We start from the raw sequence: 27,943 nt of genomic DNA on the forward strand, positions 1-27,943 counted from the left end.
ATTCCAGGACAACAGACACCGTCGCCCCAATGGTTAACAGCTCTTCGGCACAGAAATGCATAAAAATAGTTTTCACACAAAAGTGAATTATTTGAAAAAATATGAGATTTCAAATTGTGGCTCATACACATAGGGGGGAAAAAAAAAAAGACTTGTAACCGAAACGCCAGTTGGGGGTTATTCGTAAGTCAAGTCAAGGCACCACTATACTGCAGTGTTTTCGCAACTTGTCAGACCAGGAAGTGAAGCTTGATGTATCAGCAAATTTGGGAAAAATACACTAAATATTCCAACTAAACTTGAGGCCTACAGACCAGATCTGTATGTATGTTTAGCACGGTAGTACTTCATCTGTAAGGACTCTGGGTTTGAAACTATTGGGTGACAAAACAAGTTTTTGCTGACTAAACCCGGACATACAAAATTGTTTCTTGGACTAAAATGACTAAGAACAAGCTTGATTCAAACTGGACTAAAACTGGGACTAAATTTCAAAATGGCTGATACTAGAATGCATTCATACTGTAATTAAAGTTCAGGCCAATAATCAAGTTGTTTATTCAAAACATTGGAGTTCATTTTGTTCCTAATTTGTCAACAACACACTCAGCAGAGCTGTTCCTTCGTCATTTATTCAAAACTACTAAAGTATTTGGAGTCAATACTCAGCCTCTTGTCATTTTCCAGAAATCTTTCAACCAGTTGTCTCAGGCCAGTGGCAGACACTAAAATGAAAACAAGAATTCAAATCATCAATACGCACATTCACAAGTACGGACTACCCTAAGAGATGGATTAATCTCAGTACCTGCACTAACTGGAACATGAACGTCATTGGCCTACTGGTCCGAGTAGCCATGGATAGAGTTGTGGTGCCCATCAAGGTTAGTTTGCCTTGGAGAGTGTTCATCCTGCAACGAGATGACAAAATTAATCTCTGTCCGTCTCTTTAAGGTGTATTCATGAAACATAAAACATGTTAAAAGTCCTGGGCTCCACTGGCTTCCACTTGAAAGATTGTTTCCAGTTGGGTGGTTACAATGGTGGTGCTCTTCCAGAGGTCTCCTTTGTTTGAGGAAAAGGTTTCTGACAATGGATGTTCATTTTATTGTCATTTTATTTACATTGACAAAGAACGCCTTGGAAACACTTTTGTCTAGAGTATTGAAATTTGTTTACTTTCGACAAGTACTTTGATTAGACAAGTACTTGGTGTCAAAGGATCTCCATTTTGCAGGGTGCAGCTGGCAAAAAAAAAAAAAATGTTGCAGGCAAGAGACTAAAGGTCTTAGCTTGCCTTGGAGCTCGTTGCAGTTTTGACAAATTTTGCTCCAATTAATAGGCACGTTCTAGTGGGCATCCATTCTTTTGTGTAGTCCTTTGAAGCACTACGGGCTTGAATTGAGTGACGACTGCAATACAGGAATAATGAAAGGCATTGACAGATGTGAAACAGAAGAGGTTTGCTTTGCTTACCAGCAGTTGCCTATGGGTTCTTGTTGGATAGAAGCTGGTATTTGGTTGCTCTTGCCTTTGGTTTTGTTGGAGCGGGCCAGCGAATGACTCTAGGATGATGGATCCATTTCCAAGGGAACTACATTGGAACATTTTGACAGTGACATTCGCCTAGCCCTTTTAACACAACAGTGACCAATTTGTCTTTTGAGTCAAGTTCCTGAGCAGAGACTCACCAACTAAACTTGACAGAGAACTTTTTCTACGAGATGCAGATTCATGTCCAGGCTTTTGATCTTGTTGGAGTATTGATGCTCAATGGTCAGGGTACAACTAGTGCTTTTATTAGAATAGGAAAGCCAAACTTATAGGGCATTGCAGGTTCCAGCAGCACTGAACGATTAAAAAAAAAAAAAAAAAAACTCTGTCGCTGTATCGATACAAGAGTAAGAGAGATTTATATATATATAAAAAAAAATGTGAACACATACGGAAAAATTGGGAAAGTGAAGACACAGTTTAAAGCTAAAACTCAATCCACAGATTTAGACATGGTGGGATTTTTTTGTGTCAAATTTCTCCCACAACGATTTCAATGCTGCAACAGGAGTAACGTCTGCTTCAGAGAGATCTCCATGTCCATTCTAGTATCTGTTGCGAACCATGCCTCTGTCGGGTCGACTGCCTCCACGGCCCCCGCGTGGCCCTCCACGGCTTGAGCCGTACGAATCGCGAGGAGGGTATCCTCTCTCGCCAGGGGGAGGGCCCCTCTCCTGCCTACCCATGCGCTCGCCACGGGGAGATGGGTAGGGCTCACTCCGACTGCTGTAACTGTCACGCCCGCCATAGCCATCCCGGGAGCTGCCGCCATAGTCATCGTAACGACCGCTTCCGCTGCCCCCACCGAAGGACGGTGGGGGGCCCCGTGAAGGTGGGGCGCTGCGAGAGTTACCTGCAGGGTCAACGGGTCAGGTAATTGGCAAGATACATTTGACATTTCTTTGGTTGTTCTTGCAGGTTTGGTTCTCTTTCTTTGCCAGTACACGGAATTCAGTGATGCACTAATTGAACCGATGGTTGCATTTACGTGAACCATCTGTCGGTGTTGATGGTAGATCTAAACTGACCACGTTTGTTGCAGACATTTGGGGGCAGTTGAGATCCAGCCACATGGAGTACTTGAGTTATTTGTTTCAACATGCCATTGATTTCTGAGGCCACGTCTCCTTTCTAGAGCTCCAGGTTTTCAGAGTAGTCCTGATGGTTATTTGTGAAGGAAACTCCATGAGGGAGAGATGGGCAAGATTCTGTTTTGCGGTTTCCAAGGACAGTTTCTGGCTCCTTATGGTAGACAACTCTGGGATTATCAAAAAGTGGGAGGTACGTTTATCTTTTGAGGACTGCAATGGCAGTAGAATTGGAACGCCAGTCAATGCTTGATCAACTCAGGACTGAAAAACTAACATTTGTTGGCAGCAGCAAAGTATATGAACATTTTGATTGTGGATTCCTTTGGGTTGCTCCCTTTTTGGAAATGAGGCTTTGTTATCTATGCGGCTCCTCTTCATGCCACTGTTGGTTCGTCCTAGACCTGTGTGGAAATATCTTACCGTAACCATCAAACGAGTCTCGGTACGAGCCTCCGCCGCCGCCACCACCACCACTCGGACGGTCCATGTAGCTCCTGGAATCCCGCCCTCCACCATAGCCATCACGATCACTGCGATAGGTACAAAAAGTTACTCTGTGATCATGTGACTGTCGGCAATTATCCTTTGCAATGAACCCAAACTTTGTGCTGAACCTGTTGGTTGATTTTACTATTGTGTGTCAACATTTAAAGAATAATGTCTCTGTTTTTTGGCATCATATCTTCTAATCAGCCAATTTACAGAAGAATTTCCACCCTCCCTTAAAATACTTAAGGTGTTGTTGTTTTTTAACTCGTGTGTGTCATCTGTGGCATTAGTGACTGCTACATTGTCCTGGAAAAATATCAACAGAGATTAATCGATTTGACTCTCAGCACATTATAGAAAGACTTACTTGTAACCCCTTGACATTGAGCCATAGTCATCCCGGGAACTGGGGTATTCACGGTATGAATAATCTCTAGGAGGAGGTCCATAGTCCCGAGAATCTCTTGAATTATAATCTCGATTGGAGTATCTGCCAAAAACAAAACAAATTAAAAGTTTTACTCAAGAGCATTTTAAACCATTTATATTTTCTACATAAGAGGTCAAATGGGGTTTCAAATACATTTATGACTAGTATTTGTTTGAAAAAATTAAGAAGAAAAAAAAAGGGGGGGGGGGTTTAAAGTGGCCTACCCGTCTTTTGAATAATGGTCATCTCTGGGGGATGGATAGTCATCTCTTCTGGACATCGAGTCTCTGCGATGGGGTGGGCCATAGGGGTCCCTGTCCCTTGACATTGGGGCTGAAAAGCAAAGTTATGGCATGAACATTTTATCTTCACAATAAAATTTCATAGGTGCAAAAATTAATTGATCAAACATTTTGAATCTTATACTAGAAATGTTGGTTAAACTGTCCAAATCATTGGAATTTAAACTAAATATTCTCTAATTTCTGTCATCTTCCAAGAAAGCAGACTGATTTTCTTGACGTTTAATGAAAGTTGGACATTTATAATCATTTGCTTTGGAAAACAAAAGTTTTGCTCATTTTCTGACATGTTGCAGACAAACCAGGAAAGCATGCACCGTTTTTTTAATACAGAGTCAGGATTTAAAAAAGGAAAAAATATGATTGACAAAAAAATAAAAACCATCTAAAAACAATCATTAGTTACAGTCCTTCGAAACTACTTTGTTTGAAAGAAAGAGCAAAACTTACGTCTGTTCATTGGACCAGATGGGGCAGATCTCTTCGGCGGGGGGCCTCCATTACGCATAGGGGGTCCTCTTTTCATGGGAGGGGGGCCTCTCGAGGACATCCCCTTATAGAAGGGTTCTTCATTGTCATCATCATAGTAGTCTGCAAGCACGACACAAAACACAAAAAAGACAAGACATACATGAATCAAATTTCATTCACAAACTCACAAATTAAACTTCAGATTTACCTCTGGATGGGCCTCTCATCCCACCTCCTCTGGATCCACGAAGGCCCCTGGGTGGGCCGCGACTGTTTGGGTACATGGGTGGGGGTCCTCGTCTGCCCCCCGAGTCATAATTAGGCTTGGTAGCCTGCTCCACTTTGATGGCCTTACCATCAAGAGACTGCAATAGACAAAAAGGAGAGCCCCATTTTTTTTATTTATCAGTAGGTCATTCATTTTATTTAGTAACACGTACCTTTCCGTTCATTTCACGTGCGGCATCTTTTGCGTCGGCTGGATTATCGTACGTCACAAACGCAAAACCCCTTGACTTGTTTGTTTCACGGTCTTTCATCAGAAGAACTGGAAACACAATAAAATGGAGTAAGCACAATACTATTGTCCGCCGACAGGTAACTTGGTCAAATGATATGGTCTCTACTTTGTTGACTATATAACTGACATTGCAGGGCAAAAAAATAAGCTGAATTGAAAAGAAAAAAAAAAACATGTGAAGTGATAAACTACTAGTACGAAAATAATGTGTTAATGATCAAGTAATGTGTTTATAATTTCACATATACGTCGCTCCTAATTATAGGGCACACCCCCAAACTATGAAAAAAAAAACTGATTTATAGTCAGGAAAATACGGTGTATATATTTTGAATCGCTCGTCCTTACTAGGGTCGTGTATGGGCAAATTGGTAGAGAACACGTGGAATGCAGTTGACACGCACACACAACAAACACGGTTGTAGCATGAAATTACTCACCATTACAGCACAATTGCAGTGCATTGTGAATTTCATCATTTTCAAATAATTGCTTACTTTGTTGATGGGTGTCAGTACGTTCCATTAAAAATACATGTTCCAGATCCTTTTGCCTTTTTTTTATGCTTAATTTTCAATTAATCCATGTACATGTATATATTGTTGGAGCGAAAACATTTACTCATTCCTTGTCATTTACAGCTATTGACGCCAAACATTCATTTTACCAGAGCTGGCAGTGAATGAGTGAATAGTCCAAGTACCTAATTGATTATTTGACCAATAGATTAGTGATTATTTCTTGTCTAATTTCTCCTAAAATACTTAGTTTACAGCAAATAATCTTTGTTCATGCATCTTTGTCAGCGAGGTATACTGACCGTGAACGTTTGCCATATGGCCAAAGTTTCATATCTTAAAACTCGACTAATTAAGCTAAACATAAGCGCAGTGTCTCATGTGAGAAGCTTTTACAATACTTCACCCCGTATAAATGAGGTATACCTTAATATAGCAAATGGAAAATTGTGACTCTCGAGAAGAGATGCTATAACTTCATACCTTGAACAATCCTGCCATATTTTCCGAAGTACTGTTCCAAGGCCTTCTCGGTAGTCTCGGTATTCAGGCCCCCAATAAACAGCTTGCCAGGTCGGTCTGCTTCCACCATGTTGCACAAAATCAACCTCTCAAAACAAAAAGGGAAAAAGAAAGTCAAAAGAAGAGCCGCAGTTGTATTGTGGAAGTATTGAGTTGTGTCGCGTAACTTACCTTGCTTGGGTTGTTGATTAAGCAAAATGGCGAATGGCCCCAGCTGAAGCGCGTTTGTTACTCGACCCGCGAAATATTGCGGGGATCGATTAGTGGCGTGAACAACAAAAACACGACTTTCCGTCTGCCACTGCAGAGTTTTTAAAATGAAGCCAGAACTCTCAAAGATTTCTCAGTATGTTAATATTGCACAAAGCGTGGACTGTCACAATAGAAAACAGGAGCGCTTATCAACATGCGTGCTCAAAGCGCCACCGCTTCTTCTTCTTCTTCTTCTTCTTCGCCTTTTTTCTATTTGATTGGCGGGTTCGTGTGCATTACTGCCACCTACCGGACTAGACCTCAACATAACCCGCACTTTGCAACCCCAACAATCAGAAGATAAAATAATATTGAATCCATTCGTGCAATATGTGCTATGCCTCTCAGCTTAAATACTAGTGTTTTTGATTTGAGCTAACTGAGAACTTGAAATAAACACAAAAACCCAATTTGTTAGATTTAGAATTAATAAAGACCTAGAAAGGAGCAGTTTCATTGTCAAGATGACTATTATAATCAAGTTTTATTTTTTAAATGGCATACATATATCGTAAGGTACAATCCACTATTTGTTGTGTATTTGTTTGTTTCTTGATAGACAATAGAAAATATTGTCATTGAAAGTAAAAAAAAAGCATATAATTCTTCAGCAGTTTGCATTTTCAAAACAGAGTACATTGATTTTAGAAATCAGGCTGTCAGAAATCATTGGTAATAGTTTACTTCGCGAAATTCGGTCGTGTATTTTTGCAAGACAGACTAACCACTCTTAAAACGTCATCATACTGTCTTCCGGCCAATCATATAAGTGAACGTCATGAAGAGACGCTGGCGATCCAATCACCCGAGTCGATGTGGTACAGACAAGTGAAACGTAGCCTTTGCTAGCTTTCCTGCTTTTCGACTCGGAGCTAGATCAAGAAGCAGCTATCCTTGTTCCGCGAGCACAGCTTTTCCCCCGGATAAGAAACATTCACATTTGACACAAGCGTAGAATTGAACGACTCGCACCTAAAATGAGACTGCGAATAGAGTTTGGTTATTGGCTGCTTTTTTTTCTAGTTTCAGATTTCTGCCCGTCTTTGGCGTTCTATCTTCCGGGTTTAGCTCCAGTTAGTTTTTGCGAGGACGGTAAAGGAAGTGAAGATTGCCAGGTAGGAAGAATTGATCATGCTTTCGTTTATTTAACGATGCCGTGGATTTTCAGCCGAATCGGCTGCTTTTGAGCTCCATTGGTGTTAATGTTTACGTTGCTAGCTAACGTTAGCAGTTTTTAAGGCCCCGACTATCGGTTAGAAAACAGCATGAGCATTGTTGTGCCCCTCGGTGCTAGCTTTTTTTTTTTTTTTTTGCACTTTTCCCCCAACTGCTTTTCAGTGACGTTGTCAAACCTTGAAGTTGTTAGCACCTAAGCCGAATTGATGACAAGCCGCATGTAAAATCATCTAAAGAGCCACCTTATTGATAATGTTGACAGTAACAGCTACAAAAGTAATCGAACCGATTCTAATTTATATTAAATATATCGTTTATTTATTTACATATCAAAGTCTTATTTGGGGCATTTCTAACGATGTCGAGGTCAGGAACAAATATCACAGCATACATCGCAGTTCATCTTTCAAATTGAGCATAGTAATACGCAATTGAGTGATTCTCATCAACGTATTTCGATACATGCATTTTTTTCAATTCTTAACCCTATATTCAAGTGCAATTGAACGCCACATAATGTCAGTGGGTGAAAATATTAAATATACCTTTCAGGACTAAAACCTCAATACTTTTTGTGGTGGTCTGTGGGGCAAAAGGTTTTGAGACAGAGTTTTTAAGATGAAAACAAAGCAAATACAGAAAGAATAAATGAAAACAAATGAATTATTGTTTCAAAATTACTTTGACTAGTTCAATTAGTCCAGTGAGATAGTCTAGTGAGAGTACATTTACGCCTATTCCTTAAATTGAAGAAAGTACTCCTGTGCATGGCCTGCTGCCCTTAAAGAGCAACCTGATCTTGTCCATTAATATGATATTTCACAATTGCTTATTGTCACATGTTTGCTTTGCCTGCAGACACAGATACAGCTGTTTGTCAATCGCCTGGATTCTGTGGAGTCCGTCCTGCCTTATGAATATGACGTGTAAGTGACACTTTGTGTACTTTTGAGTGCACACTTTCCAAGTGCCCCTGTCCCAATCATATGTGATGTGTTTGTTAAAGATTTGACTTTTGCAAGGATGATAAGGAAATGAGGCCTTCGGAGAATCTGGGCCAGGTGTTGTTCGGCGAACGTATCGAGTCTTCGCCGTACAAGGTGAGTGTCACCTGAGAATGTGTGTAATTTTGTCTCTTACATTTGTTGCTACTTGTCTCATTTAAAAAAAAAAACGTTGATTGAATGTGACTGCCGTCCCCTCTTTTTGCAGTTTAAATTTAATGAAAATGTGAAATGCAAAGCGGTTTGCACCAAAACGTACAAGAAGGACAGCCAAGAGGATGCTACTCGACTGGATTTTGTCAAAATGGGAATGCAGCTCAACTATCAGCACCACTGGTTTGTTTGGTCACAGTTTAGCCGAGCTTATCTGGATATTGTTTTTGCATACTTGAGGTGATAAAAAAAAACTATGTTTGGTATTTGAGTGGCGCTTGCTGTTGTTTCAGGATCATCGACAATATGCCTGTCACGTGGTGCTATGATGTCGAAGACAACCAAAAATACTGCAACCCTGGGTTCCCCATTGGTTGCCTTGTTACTTCTGAAGGCCGACCTAAGGATGCTTGTGTTATTAATGTAAGCTGCGACTACTATTTCTAAAATTGCGTTTCAATGGCTATACAAACATGGCACCAAAGAGTATTTTTTGACGCTGTGTCTTAAAAGTTCTTTGGAATTTCTAATTCAGAAATTGCATTTCATTGTTTATAACCTTTTAATATATTTTTTGTTTTGTTATTTTTTCAGGCCGAGTTCAACAAGCCAAAGACATTTTATGTTTTCAACCACGTTGACATAAAGATCTTTTACCACAACGGAGCTAATGACGGGTGGACAGGATCTCGGCTCGTTGCTGCCACGCTGGAGCCCAAGAGGTAAACTGGATATACACTGGAACCGTAAAGGGCACGTGCAATCCATTTGGAACAATTAAGCAGAACTTTGAAATTTACACTTTAGGAAACAATATAAAATAATCTTCAGGAAAAAAATTGCCACCACACCACATAATATTTATTGTACAATTTTGATACTCAAGTTATTAAATATTTTTAAATTCCTAGTGGTCATTGCAAATGGGTAAACCATAGTACAGATAAGTAGGAATATATTCAGATACATTTTGTCGTCCCCCCCTTCCACAATAGTATCAACCACGCAGATGCCAAGAACCCGAACTGCGAAGGCACTGCTCCAATGGCGGTGCCGAGCCAGTTTGAGAATGACGTGTCCATCGTTTACACCTACTCTGTCACATTTGAGGTAAGTCTTTGTATTAACGTGGATATTACATGTATAATAATACACGATAACTATAATGTAATATTTCGCCCCCTTTTACAGCAAAACAACATGATCAAGTGGGCTTCCAGGTGGGACTACATCCTGGTTTCTATGCCGCACACAAACATCCAATGGTTTAGGTACGAGCGCTAGTTTCATATTCACATTTATGCAATTGTGTCAGCAGTTGCTAACTCCCCCTCTTATTTGTATGTGTTGGCCATTAGCATCATGAACTCCTTAGTCATTGTGCTCTTCCTGTCCGGCATGGTGGCCATGATCATGCTCAGGACGCTGCACAAGGACATTGCCAGATACAACCAGGTCGACCAGGTATGGGCAACATCAACCCGCTACATGTACATGGTCATTACAAAAGGTTCAACAGAGGCGTACACAAAATGGCTGACTCCTGAAGGCATACTTTAGACAAGTGCTCGCAGTAGCTGCGAACGGCCCTGCAATATTTGCTGGCTTTGGTATAAATGGCGTACGGATAAAGGCGGAATCTTCTGGCGGCTTCACTTTGATTAAAATTATTTCTTAGTAGGTGTGATGTCATGATCTTTTTTTTTTTTAACAACTATGAAAGCAAAAGATGCGTTACCATTTTAAAATGCCTTTGAAATCACCGGTAGCCTTTAAATTGGTTTCCTGAAATTTAAAATTTTATATCAACTCATCCTTGAAGGTGGAGGTTTTTCCCCTGGTTCTCAGTGAATAGTACAGTGTGTAATGTTTTGAGACCTGAACGTGTTGTCACATTTCACAGGGCGACTTGGTCAAGCTTCTACCGACCAAGCCGAAATCCACTCCCTTTTATGTAAGCCTGCTGAAAAGCAAACGTTGTTGTGGTCCTCCAATCAGGTGTTTGGGTTAGATTGAAACACAAGCATATATGTGAGAGAGGAATGTAAAATGTGGTGTGAGTATATAACTGGATAGTCACAAAGATGATACGGATTGGAGTGGAAGCACACCAAATTTTACAGCTCTCGCTCAGTGTTCACCTTTTTGTGGCTTTGCTGGCAAGCTTTGAGCCGCCAGGTACAACTCACTGCGTGGTGGCTGTTTAAACTCAGTTTTCCGGCGCACGTGTGTGGAGTGATCGATTGATTTTCCGTCTCACTTCCTTTTCTACAGGAAGACGCGCAGGAGGAGTCTGGCTGGAAGCAGGTGCACGGCGATGTTTTCCGCCCACCCAGGAAAGGAATGCTGCTTTCCATTTTCCTCGGACAGGGCACACAGATCTTTATCATGACTTTCATCACTCTGTGTAAGATCACACAAAAGATTAGGAATGATTTCATGAGGAAAACAGGTATAACTAGAAAGGCAAACCAGAAGTCAAACATGAGACCTTTCTGTGTGAGCTGGTTGCACGATTTTATTTTGGGTGGTCTAATTGTTGTGGTTTTAAAACACCTGCGTGGTTATTGTATAAAAACATAAAATAAATTAAGGCACTAAAAACATTGCGTTGTAGTTCCCTGTCACCAAGATAGCACTCATGGCAAAGTGCTACTTTGTCGAAATTTAGCTCAATTCACTTCAATGTAGTTCTATGGCACAATGATGGTGGTGCAAAAGTAGTTCTTTAACGAGTAACAGATCAGGTTCCAAAATAAAAACTCTTTCCTCTCTTTTACAAAGACAGCTTATAGTGGACTTGCACGTGTTATAGGTCACTTCTGAACTTCTGAAGAAGTTTTGAAATTATATTTCATTTGAGCCAGGGGGGTGTAGTTCCCCCCCCCCCCCCTTGCTCTTATTAGACTGAATGGTGCAATTAAGACTATTGACAGATAGTTCTTCCTCTGTAGTCCTGGCCTGCCTGGGCTTCCTCTCCCCAGCCAACAGGGGCGCACTCATGACGTGCGCTGTGGTCCTCTGGGTTCTGCTGGGTACCCCCGCTGGCTACGTTTCGGCACGCCTCTACAAAAGTAAGACTTCTGACAAGAAGCTTTTGACAAGTGAAACTGCGCCCCATTTCATTGCCATGTCCTGTTGTTATTTCAGCATTTGGAGGAGAGAAGTGGAAGACAAACGTCCTGTTGACAGCGCTCCTGTGCCCCGGGTTCGTTCCTGCACCTAAAATTGTTCCTATGTTTCACTCATTTCTTTCCTTGTGTCATCATCATTCCTTCATCTCCCCCTGTTCTATAGTATCGTGTTTGCCGACTTCTTCCTGATGAACCTGATTCTCTGGGTGGAGGGCTCCTCGGCAGCCATCCCCTTTGGGACCCTGGTGGCCATCCTGGCCCTGTGGTTTGGAATTTCTGTGCCACTCACCTTCATCGGTGCCTACTTTGGATTCAAGAAGGCTGTACGTATCACGGCAAATACAGAGGTCCTCTAAGGGTCAAACACAAACTTTGGCGCACCGGTTCAATTTCTTTTAGAAGGGGATGACTAAAAGAATAAATCATATTTGAGTTCAAAATCGAAGTTAACCAATATTGGTACTCGTTTAATGTTAGTGCAGCCTTTTTTGCTGTGTCATTGCCCTGGGCTTTTCTTTTTTTTTAGTTGGACTACCAGAGCTTAGCCCCATGACAGCTTTAGGTGACAGGTAAAAGATATGTTGGCCACTCCTCAGTCATGTCTTTTTCGAAACTTGTCATGAAAAGAAAGGCTTAGTACGAGACAAGCCTGTTTGAAGAAAACCAGACAATATGGTTTGTTGTTGTTGCGCACTGGGGCACAATGCCATGTCTTGAATGCACAGAAAAAGTTGCAGTGGTGAAGAAATTGGATGCATGATCATTACTCACCTTGACATGCTGAGGAGTCTAGATCATACCGTTTGTTGCGTTGCCAAATAACAAGAAAAAAAAAAAAAAAGCTTTGATGCTTCCGCCAAAATTTTCTCGAACTCTACCAGTGTTTCTTGGATTTTCTTCCAATTTTGAATTTTACAATCTTCATGCCATTCAGATATCCAGAATTATCTTTATTAACTGCTCTTTTTTTAATTTTATTCTTTTTTATATAATCTTCTGGCACCTACACAGGCAATTGAGCAACCAGTGAGAACAAATCAAATCCCGCGTCAAATTCCTGAGCAGTCGTTCTTCACAAAGCCCATCCCAGGCATCGTCATGGGTGGCATCCTGCCCTTCGGCTGCATCTTCATCCAGCTCTTCTTCATTCTGAATAGCATTTGGTAAGTGTACACATCATAATTCCTCACCCTGACCTGCAGTCAACTCGCCACATTGCAAAATGAGCTTGGTGTGAAATGTGTCACTCTGGTTAGGTCCCACCAGATGTACTACATGTTCGGCTTCCTGTTTCTGGTGTTCATCATTCTGCTCATCACATGCTCCGAGGCCACCATTCTGCTCTGCTACTTCCACTTATGTGCTGAGGTACAAGCAATGTTAACATGTTATCATTTCTATTTGAGTCAAGAATTATTTGGAAAATAAGTTTTTGTTGTATGGGCCACCCCCCTATCCCTCGCAACGGATGTGAAATAATACAACTAAGACTTGGTTGCAGTGCTTGAAGAGTTTTTGCAATTATACTTCGAGCAGAAAAATGTAATTTACGATCACTAGATGGTGCCAGCAAACTACAAAACCAGCTACAGTTTGGCAGATTGCAAACAATTCTTCAAAAAAGAGGCTTCAAGTTGTTTATTTTTGCTCAGTTGGAATTTGTGTAAAACAAAGAATTTCATGTTTAGTGGAATCACAAAACATTGTCAAACCAAAATTGGTTCGCTTAATGCGAACAAACCATGCAAAATACCATAGGTGTACTAACAAAGCCAGCAATGATGTTCTAGAAATGGATATTGGAATAGGCATATAATATTCAATAAGCTCTGCGAAAAACGTATATTAATGCAGTTTATTGAGCAGTTGTGACTCAATGCTTTATTTAAAAAATATATTTTAAGTGTCTTTTAACGAATGAAATATTAATTTGTATTTTGTATTTAAAGCAAGTTTATAATTAATTTCCCAATTTCATCCATCACAAAATATTCTAAGCAAAATAAAAATCTGATTTTCTTATTTGTAAAAAATAATCTAATACTAAATGTTAAAATTGTCGTTTGTGTTTTATAATTTACAACGAATACATTAAACATTTAACAATTTGAAAAACATAATCTAAAATTACTCATTTTTTTAAATTGCATCATTGATAGGCAATCCATTGAGATCCACAAAATAAGGACAGGGGGAAAAAAATAAACTTTAATCAACCCAGGTAAGGGGGAAAAATTACATGTCATAAATACTCAACCTGTGTGTAAAACAATATCTTCAGCTTTTCTGACTTGACGTGTTTGTGTCACTCGTGTGCAGGACTACCACTGGTGGTGGCGTTCCTTCCTGACCAGCGGCTTCACTGCAGTCTATCTGTTCATATACGCCGTGCATTATTTCTTCTCCAAGCTTCAAATTATCGGCGCGGCCAGCACCTTCCTCTACTTTGGATACACCATGATCATGGTCCTCATCTTCTTCCTTTTCACGGGTGAGCCACTTATCGTCTTGCCACACAGGAAACTATTGTTCTAGCACTACTAAGCCAAATGGGATCATTTCTCATGGCATGCCTGATGTCATTTCACACAGTCAAATGCCCAAGTGGGAGTGGGGAGTATATTTGGTTTCAACACACCCTGGTCATAAAGAAATATAAATAACACCAGGAGTAGTCTGAGCTCTTGTGCAATGTATTGTTTGGTCTTTATTGCGCCATTGCTGATAAAAGCTCACTTACTTGCGATCATGTGTTAACATTTACAACCCACTAGTCATCTAAAACAATCTTGTTTTTTTCTCAAAGAACATCCTGTCTTGTAGGATTCATCTTGAAATAATGATAATAACAAAATAGGGCTTGTTTACGCCCGTGACTTATTCGTGCTGTTTACTTGACTCTGGGGACACAGGTCAGTGTGCTAATTGACACACGTTTACAATTTAACTCCTGTGCTAAAATGAACACACATAGTCATAGATAACGGTTGCGCACATTCCTCTTTGCAACACAATGACATTTTAATGTGTCTCCACAACATGTCACATGGAGAAAGACAATCTGCACTAGTGTCACCATCGGGCCAGATTTATATTGAGGAAAAAAAAAAAAAGTTATCGCCGTTGACATTATCCTAAGACAGAGCCGCAAAGGGGGACAAGATGGCAAAATATTATCGCTGGGGAATAATCCGAGCCAAAACATTATCGCGTTTCCTCCATGCTTCCACTTTGTAAGTCAATAATACTAATCTTCACCATTTCCAATGTCTATTTTGGTGGGTTTTATCCCGTCCTCATGTTGGAGTTCACTGTAAGTCACGTTTGGACTAGCATCTTAATGTTAGTGAAAGACTAAAAAATGGACTTAAATGATAGTGTCGTGTGGATTTGTCACATGGTTATCTTTTTTAGCTGTAAAGGAGGAAAGGTTTTAGATAGTCGGCGTCTCACAAAGTTTGCACAGTACACACCTCACATTTTTGTGACAATTATTAACACACAAGATGTCTGTGATGTTAATTTCAGGGTACCAAAGCATTGCAATGGGCAATTTGTTTTTGTAAACGGGCCTACTCAAATTTATCCGACCTATTTTTGCTTGTTAGTGTCTAAAAAACCCATCAGATTTTCAACTCTTTAAAATTGATGTGCTCATTGCTGCTGTTTTTCTTTCTCAGGAACAATCGGCTTCTTTGCTTGCTTCTGGTTTGTAAATAAGATCTACAGCGTGGTCAAGGTGGACTAGAGGACAGAGGGGGGGGGGGGGGGGGGGGGGAGGAAATTAAGAGAGTAAGAGACTGTTGTGGCTGCCCATGTGACGGTAACATGTATGAACGGACCAGAAGTGAGACCATCATTCATCACCAAGAAAACCCCCGAGAGCCAAGTCCGTCCTCTTTTTGTGCTTTAAAAACCCCTGCCCTTTTGTAGTTTGCTTTGCAGCGTTCACTTTTTCACTGCTAATATTCAGAGCGACACCATTTTAAACGGACAGGGGATCTCATTGTGAGTATTTTCTTTTTTGTGGGATTAAAAAAAAAAAAAATAACACATTGATTTGTGAGGAAAATGCAAATGTCTTGATTTTTTCTATTCCCCTGTTAAATGTTTTGGATCTTTTTTTTGGTTGTTTACTGTAATGATGGCAGAAAAAAATGCTTGTACATATATTGTATAGACAGAACGAAGGAAAGAATGCTCATGACTTTCTGTTCTTGTTTTAGGGCTTTAAATCCTGAACTATATCAGCCTGTATTGTAGTTGAGAAAGCATATAAAAACACTGACATTGTTGCTGATCCTTTTCTCTTGTATTTATACGATTGCGTTAAAGAAAAGGCGGAGAGCGCCAGACGTCGTAGATTTTGGCAGCAGCATGTTCCAAAATGGAGGATTTTTTTAAAATTCCAAATTGTTTTATTTCATTTAAATGAAAAGCGTCTGTGAATTCACTGATTTAATTGCTTTTGTTTCAGACACTGTTTGCTTCAATAGGAATGAGGAAGGATGTATGTGTGTGTGCGTGTGTGTGCGTGTGTGTGTGTGTGTGTGGGCAGGGGGGTTGTCACACACGGTGATATGTTTTGCAAATATATAGTTAATACAATGTCACACTTTGTATAAGCCTCTTGAATGTATACGCAAACATGGATTATGCATTGTTTTCACTCTGGTTTGGAAATGAAGGCAACTTTCATCGCTCTGCTCCGATTCTTGCTCACATGCTTTGGTAACTCGCCCAATTACATCGAATAGTCGAACGACTCCGCATCTATGAGCATTTGTGGATTGTTAAATTTATTAGGGATTTTTTTAATACCAGTGAGTCTGAGCATTTGTTTTGAGAAGTGGATCAGATACTCTCACGTGACACATTTTGGGGACCGTTGCTGTAGACATTTTTTTTGTCTTCAATTACAGTATTCGAGTTAATGTAGGAATCATTTATGCAACCGGGTGCTTTGTTTTCCACAATATCCTTTACTCAGAAATAAGGCCATGGAAATATATAGTTTTTTAATTTGTATATAAAACCACACATCACTAAACCATGTATATAACCAAATCAACATACCTTCTGATGATAACCTACTAGAAGAAATACAAAATCACAAAATACATGATTAAAAGGGAAGTCAATCCTGAAGTTTTCTTTGTAATATATTCTGTGCAGCCATGGCAACTGTGATGTCATTTTCAGTCGACAGTGACAAAATGGCCACCTCCTGAGGTGGATAAAAATGGGTGAATTTTGCTGTGTAACTCATGTTCCACTAATGCAATATTAATCAGAATGCCATGTTAAGACTAATGGAGGTCCACACAACATTACGGAATAGAAAATTATGGGATTGACTTCACCTCTTAAATCACACTAAAAATCAACTGTATGTCGTCGATCAAATGTACAAGTGTACAATGAAATTCTGAATGAGCAGCTAACTAAAAAATAAGGCTTGTATCAGTAACTGCTCATCGGTTGTCTCCCAACAATCAAAATGTATCAAGCTCAACCTTCACATTAAGAATAAGGTTGGGCTTGCTAATACTGAAGTCAGTATGAGTGCAACAGGTTGAGAGGAGACAGCTAACAAACTGACACATATTCACAATCAACTGCTATAAAGGGCACAAAACATGCGTTGACCTCAATAAGCTTTCTGAATTCTCAAAATAAGGATGGAGATCTTTAAAATGTCACATTTGTTACCTCACTGGCACTCAGATGGAACACAATACTATTATGTTGATTGACAGCAAGTGGTGTCAGTGTCATAAACATGTATTCGTCGTGATGGTTTTAAAAAAAGAACATTTAAATTTGGGGCTTGTTAAAAAAGTATTCTATGTGTCACATAAGGAAGGAACCTCTTGTGCTAGAGTTATAAAATGAATTATGATAAGCCTTCATTTAATAGATATTGTCCCTTGTGTGAATTGATAGGCACAATGAAACACCTTCTGTTGGTATTGAAATGATGAGAAATTCTTCACTCGCTCAACCAGATTTATTCTAAACACAGATAGACATTGCTGTATCCAAAACACACCCTGAATAGACTGACTGGAGGCAACGCTCGCTCTCACTAAAATATTTACCACGACAGATTGACGAGTGGGATGACCTCAAGATATAAAACCTCCAATATAATTTACTAAACAACAGCATACATATTTACATTATGTCCAGAGATTTGGACAGAAATTCCCTATTTAAATACATCCTAGGCCTGTTATAATAGCATTTACAGGACTTCATTTGTTCGAAGGTCATTAAACATACTTTTAAAACAACACAAACATATTTTGAAATATATTAATATATTAAGAGAGACCAAGAGCAATGGAAAACACACAAATATTGCACAATGTACCAGTGTACAAGTTCCTCAGTGTTTAAAGTAACACATTTATTTTTCCCCAAACAAACACATTCATCATCTCATGGGGGTGATGAGGGAAGTCTGGGTTTCTCTGCCAAATAAAAAAAATTGGATGAATGGATCATGCCCAAAGACGTACATTGTAAAATTAACTTTCTGCATTTCTGTAGGGGTAAAAAGCAGGATTTCAGTGGCTGACATTAAATAATTTCCCCCCAAAATATCTAGGCTATCCTGATACTTCCTGTTTTGTTCTTCATTTTTTGAATTATCATTGTCTCAAAATAAATAAATAGAGAGACATCAAGTGATAAAGTTGCACCCAATATAAACAAGAGTCAGAATAAAATAGAGTACAAAAAAGTAGTGAACCTCGAAACCGAGCTAGAGGGGTGTTTTGTGTCATCCATTTTAAGTTCAACCTAAAATTTCATCGGTAGGCTAAATATCCCTAAATAGGAAATCAACCCCCAAATTCTCTTTACAATAATGTGTTGTATGTGCCCCCACTAGTCTAAATGCGGCCTTCTGATAAATATTGCGCTTGTGAATTCCGGTTCGAGCCTAAAAATCCACCTCATTTTTTATCCATCTCAGCGGGCGGCCATTTTGCCACTAGCTGTCAATTGAAAAAAATAACATCACAGTTAACAGATGTCAGGTCACAACCAATCACGGCTCACCGGTTTTCTAAAGCTGAGCCCTTGAGATGGATAAGAACAAGTAGATTTTCCGTGTTTAATTTACATCTCAACATTGATCACAACACTGTGTTTTGACTAGTTTGGCTGCGCAGAGCATATTGCTACAAAGAGAAGTTTGGGGTTGAGTATAGTTCTAAAGTTCTAGCCCCCATGTGCCGTCTTTAAGTACTCTGCTCGCGGTGGACGGCGGGCTCCCGATCCGAGCTGACGCTGGTTGTGGTGGTCTCCTTGCGGCTGTCCCTTGACCTTCTCTCAAAGGTGGGCGAGGATGACGTGGTACACTCCTCCCATGTCTGCAGTGGAAAGACTCTGGCGGCCAGGCTGGGCAGGTGAGGGTGCGCCCCGCCGCGGCCCTCCCCCGCCGTGGTGAGGCAGTTCTCAGCGGCCGAGCTCGCTCCCTGCTTGCAGAACGTCCCGCAGAGCAAGGCGAGGAATTCCTTCCTCACGCTACGGTGCATGTATCCATAAATGTATGGGTGCAGGCAGCACTGGAGGAAGAAGAGCACCAAGGCCAAAGAGGACAGCCAGGTGGGTACGTCTGCTCTGGCGCTCATGGATATGGTGTTCAGTACGCTGTAGGGGCCCATGCTGAGAATATAAGACGCCATGATCACAAAGACGACACGCGCGGCCTTGCAGTGGTAGTGGAAGCGTCTGTGCCTCACACGAGTTGGGTACGCCTTGGCTGATGCAGGGCCGTCAGGTGAACTGGCCTGTTGGGGCGGTGAGCCGGTCTGTCCTGGGAAGTCCTGAGGGCAGGGCTGGGAATAGGATCGCGTCTGTATAGGGTGCACCAGGGCGTTCTGTCTCCGAGCAGCCCGGAACACCATCCAGTAGCATCCGAGCATGACGAGAACAGGGAGCCAGAAGGAGAAGGTGGCTACAACCACCGAGTAGGACAGGCTGTAGGACCACACCACCGAGCACATCTTGTGATGGTGGTTGAAGTCGATGGCGCCCCAGCCGTACAACGGCGGTGTGCTCTGCACGATGCTGAGCACCCAGGTGCAGATGATTAGGTTGGTGCCCAAATGAGGTGTCATCCGGGTGGGGTAGGACAGAGGATGGATGATGGCCAGGTAGCGGTCCACGGAGACAACAATGATAGTGTTGACGCCAGCAAACGCAAAGAGATGCATGAGCACCACCAGCGCCTGACACAGTCGGGCATCCAGGGGCCAAACCCCTGGCACGGTGGCCGCGATGGCAAAGGGCATGACCAACACAGTCTGGAGAAGATCGGCCAACAGGAGGTTGAGGACGAAGCGGTTGGCTACGTGTAGGAGTTGAGGCTTCCTCTGGAAAACCAGCAGAACCACTACATTCCCAAACAAGGACACGCACACGATCACAGATATGAGCGCGATCTTGAGTATGCTGTTGGCCAACGAGCCCCAGACCGGATCTCCGCCGGGATAGTCGTAACCCGAATCCCAGGGGGCCTCGGTTACATTGGGGCCAAGGGCGGGTGCCTGAGAGCTCGGCATCATCGGCTTCACTCTGACAGCCTGCGGCGTCCTCTCAGGCCCAGTAAGTTCATCGTGATTAACAAGGGAGACAGTTTGCTTCCAGGCAATCGTAAAAGGATTTTGGTTTCCACGAAGCTTTTTGGATTCGCCGTTTGCATGTTCAGACACGTCCTCTCACAGGCCAAAATAGGTTCACTGAAGACCTGAATGCTCCTTCCAGACACTTTGTTTTTCAATTGAGGTCACAGAAAATGACTGTTGGCTTCCATGACAACAATCCTGGAAACAGGAACATTCCAATTTGACTGTGTATTCAAAATAAGATTTCTGATCCTTCACATCGCCGGCAGGGCTGGCATTCGTATTTTGGCGTTTTCACACTGTTTAGAGAGCAAACAGGAATCGTCTAAGTATAAAAAATATGTATGAATAGCAGTTCAATAAAATTGAGCCACTGAGATTAGTCCATCATCTCAGGATGAGGTCCAAATGCAAAAGTAATTGTAGCAAATGTTCACATAATACATTTTGGTCCTCAAAACTGCCCTTATATACGAATATCTGGACTTCACTCTGATTATTGACAGGTAATTAGCCCAGGGTGATCCCGCCACTTTCTCACTCAAAATCAAAAACATTAAAAAAATGATGTTTGAATATCAGGGCAATAATTTCGATCCCTAGGATGTAAAAAATAATCCATTGTGTATCATCCAAATGCCAAGGCCCTTTTGTAGCTCATATCCACAACGACATTCACAAAAGAAAACATTTTCACTTGGTTTTCGTCCATATTTAAAACTGCATGTTTTGACTTGATGCCTTAAACTCCACTTTGGTGTGTCGTTACTCCAGTGATTGACAGATAACGTGCCCAGGCTGATCCCGCCTCTTCTCTCCGTCAGCAGGAACCCGCAGTATAAAAAAAATGTTCTTTGACTTCAGCAATCTTCATCCATTTGATGTAACAAGAGTCCATGTTGCAGCATCCAGATGTAAAGGGCCTTCTTGTAGCTCACATCTGCAGCAGCGGCAACAGCAGCCGCCGCAGTAGCAGCGGCGCACACGTAAACGTCCACAATGGACGCTCCACCACAAACACAGGAGCGGACAACAGGGACGTCTTTATCCCCTCAAAAATGACAGCGGAGGAGTCGGTTCGGGCTCGGTGGCTCGGTTCTCATCATTACGCCCCCCCCACCCCCCTCTCCACAATCTCCTCTTTCCAACCCCCCCGCCTCCATTTCGGAGCTCCGGTCGATGGCAGCGAGCAGATGCCGCACATCTTCACCGCTGCGGGGGGTCTCTCATCCAGACGAGCACATCCTTCCTCTTTCGGATTTCACGCCTCATCAAATATTTAAGATCGGATCCGCTTTGCCGACTTAACGGTCCGCTCGTGTCGCCGAGGTGTCACACATCCACAAGCGAGGACACCTGCATGATGCGAGGACCCGTTGGAAATTTGTCACCAACTCCCCCCCCCCCCCCTCCTCATCATCCAGTATCCACCCCCTCCTTTTGGTGTGGGCTAGCACGCTTTACACAATGTCTGACACTTCATATTGGACACGTCATACTCCTTAGGGTTTATTTTGCTCTTTGTTATGCTCATTATTTAACAACAGCAACATCTGTATGGGTCATTCCAGAAGTGGAACAACATTTTTTGAAATAAAACATAGACAATCGTACATTTATGTAAACAGTAGTCATCTGTCATCTTTAATCTTAAAATCTAACCATTATAAAGCCAAAAGGTAAGCAGACCTGCAGTATATATGTGCAGAGATTACCCTTCTATTTACATATCTATTTTTTTTTCTCTCAGAGATTTTTTTTAGGCATTTTATTTATTAAACCTATGTTAGCTGCACATTGGCATTTAATCTTAATTGACTGTCCAATTATCCAGTAAGAAAGAAAACTTATTTGCATCATTTTTAAAGCTTATACGAGTCTATACTTGTATTTGTACTGTCAGTATGGGTGATATTATTCTCTTTTAGTCCATTTTGTGCTCCAATTAAAGTGGCTTTGAAGCTCAAAGCATGCCCGGAAAGGGTTTTTAATATCACACAGCGCATACTAACAACTCAAATCGGATATATTCAATGTACGAAAATAAATAAAAACGTGTCCAAAAAAACGAACAAAACAAGAAAACCAAAGCGTTTGAATTAATCAGTATTCATTTATCATTTCCAGTCCAACTCTAATTGACATGTTGTGCCATCACTAAACTACACGTTGTAATGAGTTGTTTTATCTCAAGTCCATCAAAAAGGGCTTTTGATGTGATGGATTCAGATTGCAAATGACATGTACAAAGGAGTCTTCTGCTCTATTATGGGGACTAGTTGCATGCTTCAAAGGGACCTGGACGCATAAATGCTCTTATTTAACTGGCTCACACAAACACAAGCGTAGCATTCCTCATTTCCTGCCACTCACTGACACCTATTGGTCAATACAATGAAACACAGGACAGAAGGAGGGCCCACCACTGCACTCACATTAACTCACGTAAGCACCACGAGTCCACAAAAGCATCATTTTAATTCAAATGACATGCATTGTCGCTTGTGCGTCTATTCATATGCCAAAATGAAAAAACGATGATGCTCCATTTTCAGATGATGGGGTTCTACAAGTAGTTTCTTGCCAGGGTGAGTAGGGTTTCAAATTTAGGCTTCTAGCCAGGGTTAGGGTTTCAAATTAGGGTTTGAAGAAAGGGATTCAAATATATTCATGTTATTATAGTTTTTTAGGGCTGGGCAACGCTTCAAATTTTAGATCGTGATTAGTTGCATGAGGTGTTTGCGATTAATCATGATGAATCAAATTATACACAAAATCCCTCCAAATTCAAAATTAGTGTATAGCACACTACTTATTTTAATGAAGTCATATAAATGAAAGTGTCAAAGCATTTGTTGGGCTAAGACTTTTGACCATTTTTACACATCAGCAGTGAACTAAAATGTTCACTATAAATCTACGTTAACTACTACCATTGCTACTATTACCAATAATAATAATGTCAACACAATCATGATTGCTTTTTATCCACCACTCTTTTCCGCTTCCAGTGAGCACTGATTAGGGGTTGGGCAGCGGGTGGGCTTTGAAAACTCTTCAAGGTGTTGCGATGAGACTCGAGGTACCCTTGGGATCCTGTACCCTCAACCACACTCACTTGGCCTTTGCGGTGTGATGGGGAAACGGTGTGTTTGTACTGTGTACCCACTTACATGTAGCTATCATACCGTACACATGTGATCTGAATTTGCACATGTATATTGTATGTGTCTATATTTACATATACTACTGTATGGATCTTTTTTTTTTGTCACAAATATTTTTTTTGAAAAGGGGTGTGTTGACCTTTTATATACTACACTGTATGCAGGGTACCTCAATAATGGCTCCCCTGAGAATGTAATGCATAGAAAGTCCTCTGTACTTTTAATTAATTACCTATATTTTAAAACCGCGCATAACCTATACTTGGCCCATCAAAAATAATATCTATAATCAAAGACGGGGTTTTTGAATTATTCCATGTTCCACATGGGGCTAATTATTGATATGCAAAGAATAATTTGCCAGGCTTTGGTGGCCCCGCTGCGTAAGATATAATTTTATATCACTTGGATACACAGAAGAAATCTTTCCTCCCCACTTTGGTCGCGGCTCTGGTTTCACTTCGCCATGAGCGGCCATTCTAATTCTGAAAGTCGAGAACAAATACAGACAACTGTGCTAAAAATCAATTACTGAAAAACAAACGCAAATCTCTAAGCGACCTTGTCCAGCAAATATAAGATTTGTACTTTATTGGATTTTACATCATACTATGTATTTTTATTGTTATTACTATTATTTTGCCATTAAAAAATCTTGTTTATTCATTTTAACACTTAAGTTCTGTTCTCAATGGTTTTTAAGTCTAATTTGTAGAAAACTGACTTATTTTGAAGTTTGGTTTAATTTGACGCACTGATGAATGACAGTATATTTGATTACCGTATTTTCCGGACTATAAGGCGCACCGGACTATAAGGCGCACCTTCAATGAATGGCCCATTTTAAAACTTAATCCTTATATAAGGCGCACCGGACTATAAGGCGCAGCATTACTGCATCATGTCAGATTTTTAATCCAAATCAAATCATTTTCCATTTTATCTTTTTTAGTTCAACTTCAGATGCAACAAATGACTTTATAATCACAAAATAATGATCCATAGTCTTTTTGATTCATGATTCATAGTCTTCAGCAGGCCACTTATGCTTGATTTTATGACACAATGCTTCGGGCCAGTTTGAATTTAGGAATTTAGTCCATATATAAGGGGCACTGGATTATAAGGCGCACTGTCGGTTTTTGAGAAGATTTTAGCTTTTTAAGTGCGCCTTATAGTCCGGAAAATACGGTAATTTACAGTATAAAGTTTTACTAAAGTATTTAAGATTTTAGCACAGTGTTTGTGGTTTACTATCCACATTTACCAAATTGTAGTCTAAATATTAAATCAGTCCAGCATCGCATTTGGTGTCAAGGAAGTATGCAAGCCGTCTGAAATTACAAACACTGCAACAGCAATGCTATTTAGCATTAGCATTGAGTTCACTTTGACCAAACAGTGCCAGTGTATCTGCTCAAACGAGTCAAAACAAAAAGATCGTTCCAGCTTCGAGATGCAAAGATAAATAGGCCACAATTTGCCCCAATCGGCATTCCCGCAACACACCGGGGCGTGTCCCTCCCGCGGGATTCCCATCTGCGGGCTCCAAAGCGATGCCCCGCCCCTTCCGCCGTTTCCACTGCCGCTCGACGTCTTTGAGGCAAACACGGTCCCACGCTGGGAAGCCGAGTCGGCTGAGCAAATGTACCCGACAGAGGAAGCGCTTGTGCCTGGAGAACATATTTAACAATGCACACTCAACACCTGTCCCGGCTCGACAGGGGGGCCGTGTACTAGTTGGGTCGATGAGACTAGAGGAGGGGAGCAATGGCGGCCGATGGGAAGCCATCTCAGTATTTACTGTATTTTGTATCATAACAGTGCGGTGATTTGTCCATGCTACTTAGTAAGACAAATAGAAGAACTAAAAATGTTTTTGCCACTGTGTGACATTTCTGTACATTAACAGATCAACCATGTTACTCATGAGACAATCCTATTAATTAACTTCACTGGGAGATCCAACTGGTGTGCAGAACTGGAGCCAGATGATTTTATTTGGTGCAACCACTTGACGGAATAAAATGGAGTGAACTTTTTTTCGTTTTTTCAGTCTAGCAAGATATTTCAGCGTATAGAATAACAATTTGGGTGCGCTGGTAGAATGACTACAGTTACATGCCTCTAGTGACGGATAGCTAGTCGCTAGAATAAATTATCAAAATTCTACTACCCTGTGCTTCGTATGTCCTATTAGTTTTTAAGTGGAAGACACACTAGCAGTAAGACAGTCACTCCACTACGCTGTGCGTTTCTACTGAAAAGTTCATACTAGTTCAGCACACTAGCAGGTCATTTGCAAGATGCTGTAACAGCGTTCCATCCGCTCTGCTCTCAATTTAATTGTCTTCATATAAATTCAAGACGCTTTCTAATGGCGGCCATTGAGCTTGAAATTCCGAGGCCTTCCCTCTGTTGTTTGTTTATTGAAGGCAACTCCGCAGTCCTCCCTCCTCGGCCTCGTCCCCACGCCGATGTCCGAGTGTGGAGCGCTCTCCCGGAATCACGCAATTACATCTGGCAGAGCTCTGCATGAAGTAACGCTTTAAGAGCCTTTTGTGCGACCCGCCTTTGAAGATCTGCCGCCGCCTTTATGGAGCGCTCCCCCCACCGCCTCCCTTCACAGCCCTCTGTTGTACATCCCTCACAAACCCACCACCATGCGTCCCCCCCCGCCCCCCTTCGTCATCCCTCGTTCAAGACACAAGACAGAATGCGATGTGTCGTCACCCTCGGCGCACAAAGCGGCAGCGCATTGGACACACCTTGGCGAACATAAAGGCTTGACAATCGCTGAGGCCGCGCTGCCAAGCCCGATAAAGACACTTCAAAAGTCGGCCTAGTGGACGTTCGTGGCCTTACTTTGCCTTTACTTCTCATGGAAAGAAAGCGTGACCGTGTGTAAATAACATTTTGTTAGCCTAATATAAAGAAAATACAAATTAAAATTGTGCGACTGGTTTATAAATCACGGAAAAATTCAAAGCAAACACGGTGAAGTGGCATTTAGCTGGTATGCTGCCAAAAGAAGTGAAGTGTGTGACAATTGAACATTTTTAAGCAATTTCAATTTGCTCTTAGTAAATGTACAACCCTACTTTTATTTTATCTTAATTTAAATTCTTTACATGTTTTAAAAGTCTTTTGTTAATGTTTTAATTTTGTCAATGCAGGTAGACATTTTAGTAAACAACTTTTCATTTCGCTACTGTTTTTTGAAATGTCTAATTCATTTACCATTAAACGTTGTTTTGCCACTACTATGTGAAGCACCGTATGAAACGTTCCATTTAAATAAAGCTGCCTTGCCTTGCCCAATCTTAGCCCCTTTTAATGTTTTCAAAAACAAGAAAACCCCCCCCCAAGAAATTCAGAGGCCATTTGCTGTGATGAAAGCTTTGTGGATCATCATAACCTGGATGACTGACAATCTACGCACACTTTAAGATAAAGCAAAATAGTAAGTTAAAAAAATGACCTGGACGCTGGAAAAAAATCAGATCTCTTAAAGTGAAAAAAAAACCCCCTCAAATTTGTCACACCACATGGACGAGTTCTGCCAAATTTGCATGATTAAAATCATCAATTCTTTAAATTGAAGCCTCAAAATCGTGGGACAAATATGTAAATGCGATTTTACTTACACTGGTCAGCAGCCTACATTAAATGGAGATGACTTAATGGGTTCCCAAATGTAATGTTTACGATAATTTCAAAAATTTCTACTTTTTTTTAACTTCCACATGAGCCTTGAATGGTTGTTACCTGAGCCCCTTAGCATGTGATGTCATTTTCAGACAGCAAGTGGGAAAAGGTGGCTAAAGTATCCTTCTCAACACTTTTAGGGGGGAAAAAAATGCTAAATAAATTTCTACTTATAGTATTAATTCCTAATCAAGAATTTTGATAATGAAGAGTGCTGCATACAGGACCCTTGATAATCAAAAATCTTAATGGGCCACATTAAGAGCATAGCAGGCAGTATGTGCTCATGCAATGCCTGCCCCTAGTTTAGATGTAAAAAATTCATATTCGTGTACCTCGCTTCAAGATTCCCCCCGACATCATAAGACATGACTCTTCATCGGTAGCGCCCTCCTCCCTCCAAATCTCTCGCTCTGTGCGTCTCATTGAAACAGATGGCGTTTTTTTGCTGGGCACAATCAGGCCTATTCAGCGTCAGGCTGGGCAGGCCCTCCCCACCTGTGCTCACAGTCCAATGGCAACCTAATGAACACATTGGGAGCAGTTGAGAGCGGTCTGGTCCAAATTACTCCCAGTTGGAACCCGGGCCACAGGTAACTCACCCTCCTCCCTTTGCTTTCATTTTTTTTGAAGGGGGGAGCATCAAACTGTGCGTCTTCACGTCAACCCACCCGCCTCGGCATCACATATCTGCTCTTGGAGCTTTGGGCTTCCAATCTTAATCAAATCATGTCTGATATCGGCGGGCGCTGTCAGCATTCCGAGGCAGCGGCCAAGGGCTGAGCATGCAGTGGCAAACGTATACGTTACATG

At 41.2% G+C, this 27,943-nt stretch overlaps 3 protein-coding genes across 5 annotated transcripts; 1 reads left to right on the plus strand and 2 right to left on the minus strand.

Moving 5' to 3' along the window:
• Positions 1-542: 542 nt before the first annotated feature.
• rbmx (RNA binding motif protein X-linked) lies at positions 543-6,355 on the minus strand. Of its 2 annotated transcripts, none has more exons than XM_061272093.1 (10): positions 6,069-6,355; positions 5,859-5,983; positions 4,778-4,884; positions 4,546-4,702; positions 4,317-4,457; positions 3,789-3,897; positions 3,502-3,624; positions 3,066-3,175; positions 809-911; positions 543-725 (listed from the first exon to the last, which is right to left on the minus strand). In XM_061272093.1, exons 2-9 carry the CDS (start codon positions 5,965-5,967, stop codon positions 907-909), a joined length of 861 nt encoding a protein of 286 aa, XP_061128077.1. In that variant the 5' UTR covers positions 5,968-5,983; positions 6,069-6,355; the 3' UTR covers positions 543-725; positions 809-906. The 2 variants fall into 2 exon arrangements, with proteins under 2 accessions (XP_061128077.1, XP_061128069.1); XM_061272085.1 differs by having other exon boundaries at positions 809-2,407.
• A 599-nt stretch (positions 6,356-6,954) lies between these two features.
• tm9sf5 (transmembrane 9 superfamily protein member 5) lies at positions 6,955-16,322 on the plus strand. Of its 2 annotated transcripts, XM_061280527.1 has the most exons (18): positions 6,955-7,264; positions 8,184-8,251; positions 8,332-8,425; positions 8,538-8,665; positions 8,776-8,905; positions 9,077-9,204; positions 9,478-9,592; positions 9,674-9,753; positions 9,841-9,946; positions 10,386-10,436; positions 10,757-10,889; positions 11,437-11,556; positions 11,633-11,690; positions 11,780-11,939; positions 12,628-12,779; positions 12,873-12,984; positions 13,936-14,107; positions 15,297-16,322. In XM_061280527.1, the coding sequence occupies exons 1-18, from the start codon at positions 7,127-7,129 to the stop codon at positions 15,362-15,364; spliced, it is 2,013 nt and encodes a 670-aa protein (XP_061136511.1). In that variant the 5' UTR covers positions 6,955-7,126; the 3' UTR covers positions 15,365-16,322. The 2 variants fall into 2 exon arrangements, with proteins under 2 accessions (XP_061136511.1, XP_061136519.1); XM_061280535.1 differs by lacking the exon at positions 10,386-10,436.
• A 2,544-nt stretch (positions 16,323-18,866) lies between these two features.
• Positions 18,867-20,192, minus strand: gpr101 (G protein-coupled receptor 101). The gene has a single exon (XM_061291440.1). It carries the CDS (start codon positions 20,190-20,192, stop codon positions 18,867-18,869), a length of 1,326 nt encoding a protein of 441 aa, XP_061147424.1.
• Between the last annotated feature and the right edge of the window lie 7,751 nt (positions 20,193-27,943).

The sequence above is a fragment of the Syngnathus typhle genome, linkage group LG1, assembly GCF_033458585.1.
Source record: "Syngnathus typhle isolate RoL2023-S1 ecotype Sweden linkage group LG1, RoL_Styp_1.0, whole genome shotgun sequence".
NCBI classification, from domain to species: Eukaryota; Metazoa; Chordata; class Actinopteri; order Syngnathiformes; family Syngnathidae; genus Syngnathus; species Syngnathus typhle.

Coding starts and splice junctions, on each gene's coding strand:
- rbmx (XM_061272085.1), bottom strand. CDS start 5,967: ATGGTGGAAGCAGACCGACCTGGCAAGCTGTTTATTGGGGGCCTGAAT. Junction 4,458..4,545: donor GATGAGAGGCCCATCCAGAG/GTAAATCTGAAG, acceptor TCGTGCTTGCAG/ACTACTATGATGATGACAAT. Junction 3,176..3,501: donor TCAATGTCAAGGGGTTACAA/GTAAGTCTTTCT, acceptor TACCTATCGCAG/TGATCGTGATGGCTATGGTG.
- tm9sf5 (XM_061280527.1), top strand. CDS start 7,127: ATGAGACTGCGAATAGAGTTTGGTTATTGGCTGCTTTTTTTTCTAGTT. Junction 9,593..9,673: donor CCTACTCTGTCACATTTGAG/GTAAGTCTTTGT, acceptor CCCCTTTTACAG/CAAAACAACATGATCAAGTG. Junction 12,780..12,872: donor TTCATTCTGAATAGCATTTG/GTAAGTGTACAC, acceptor CACTCTGGTTAG/GTCCCACCAGATGTACTACA.
- gpr101 (XM_061291440.1), bottom strand. CDS start 20,192: ATGCCGAGCTCTCAGGCACCCGCCCTTGGCCCCAATGTAACCGAGGCC.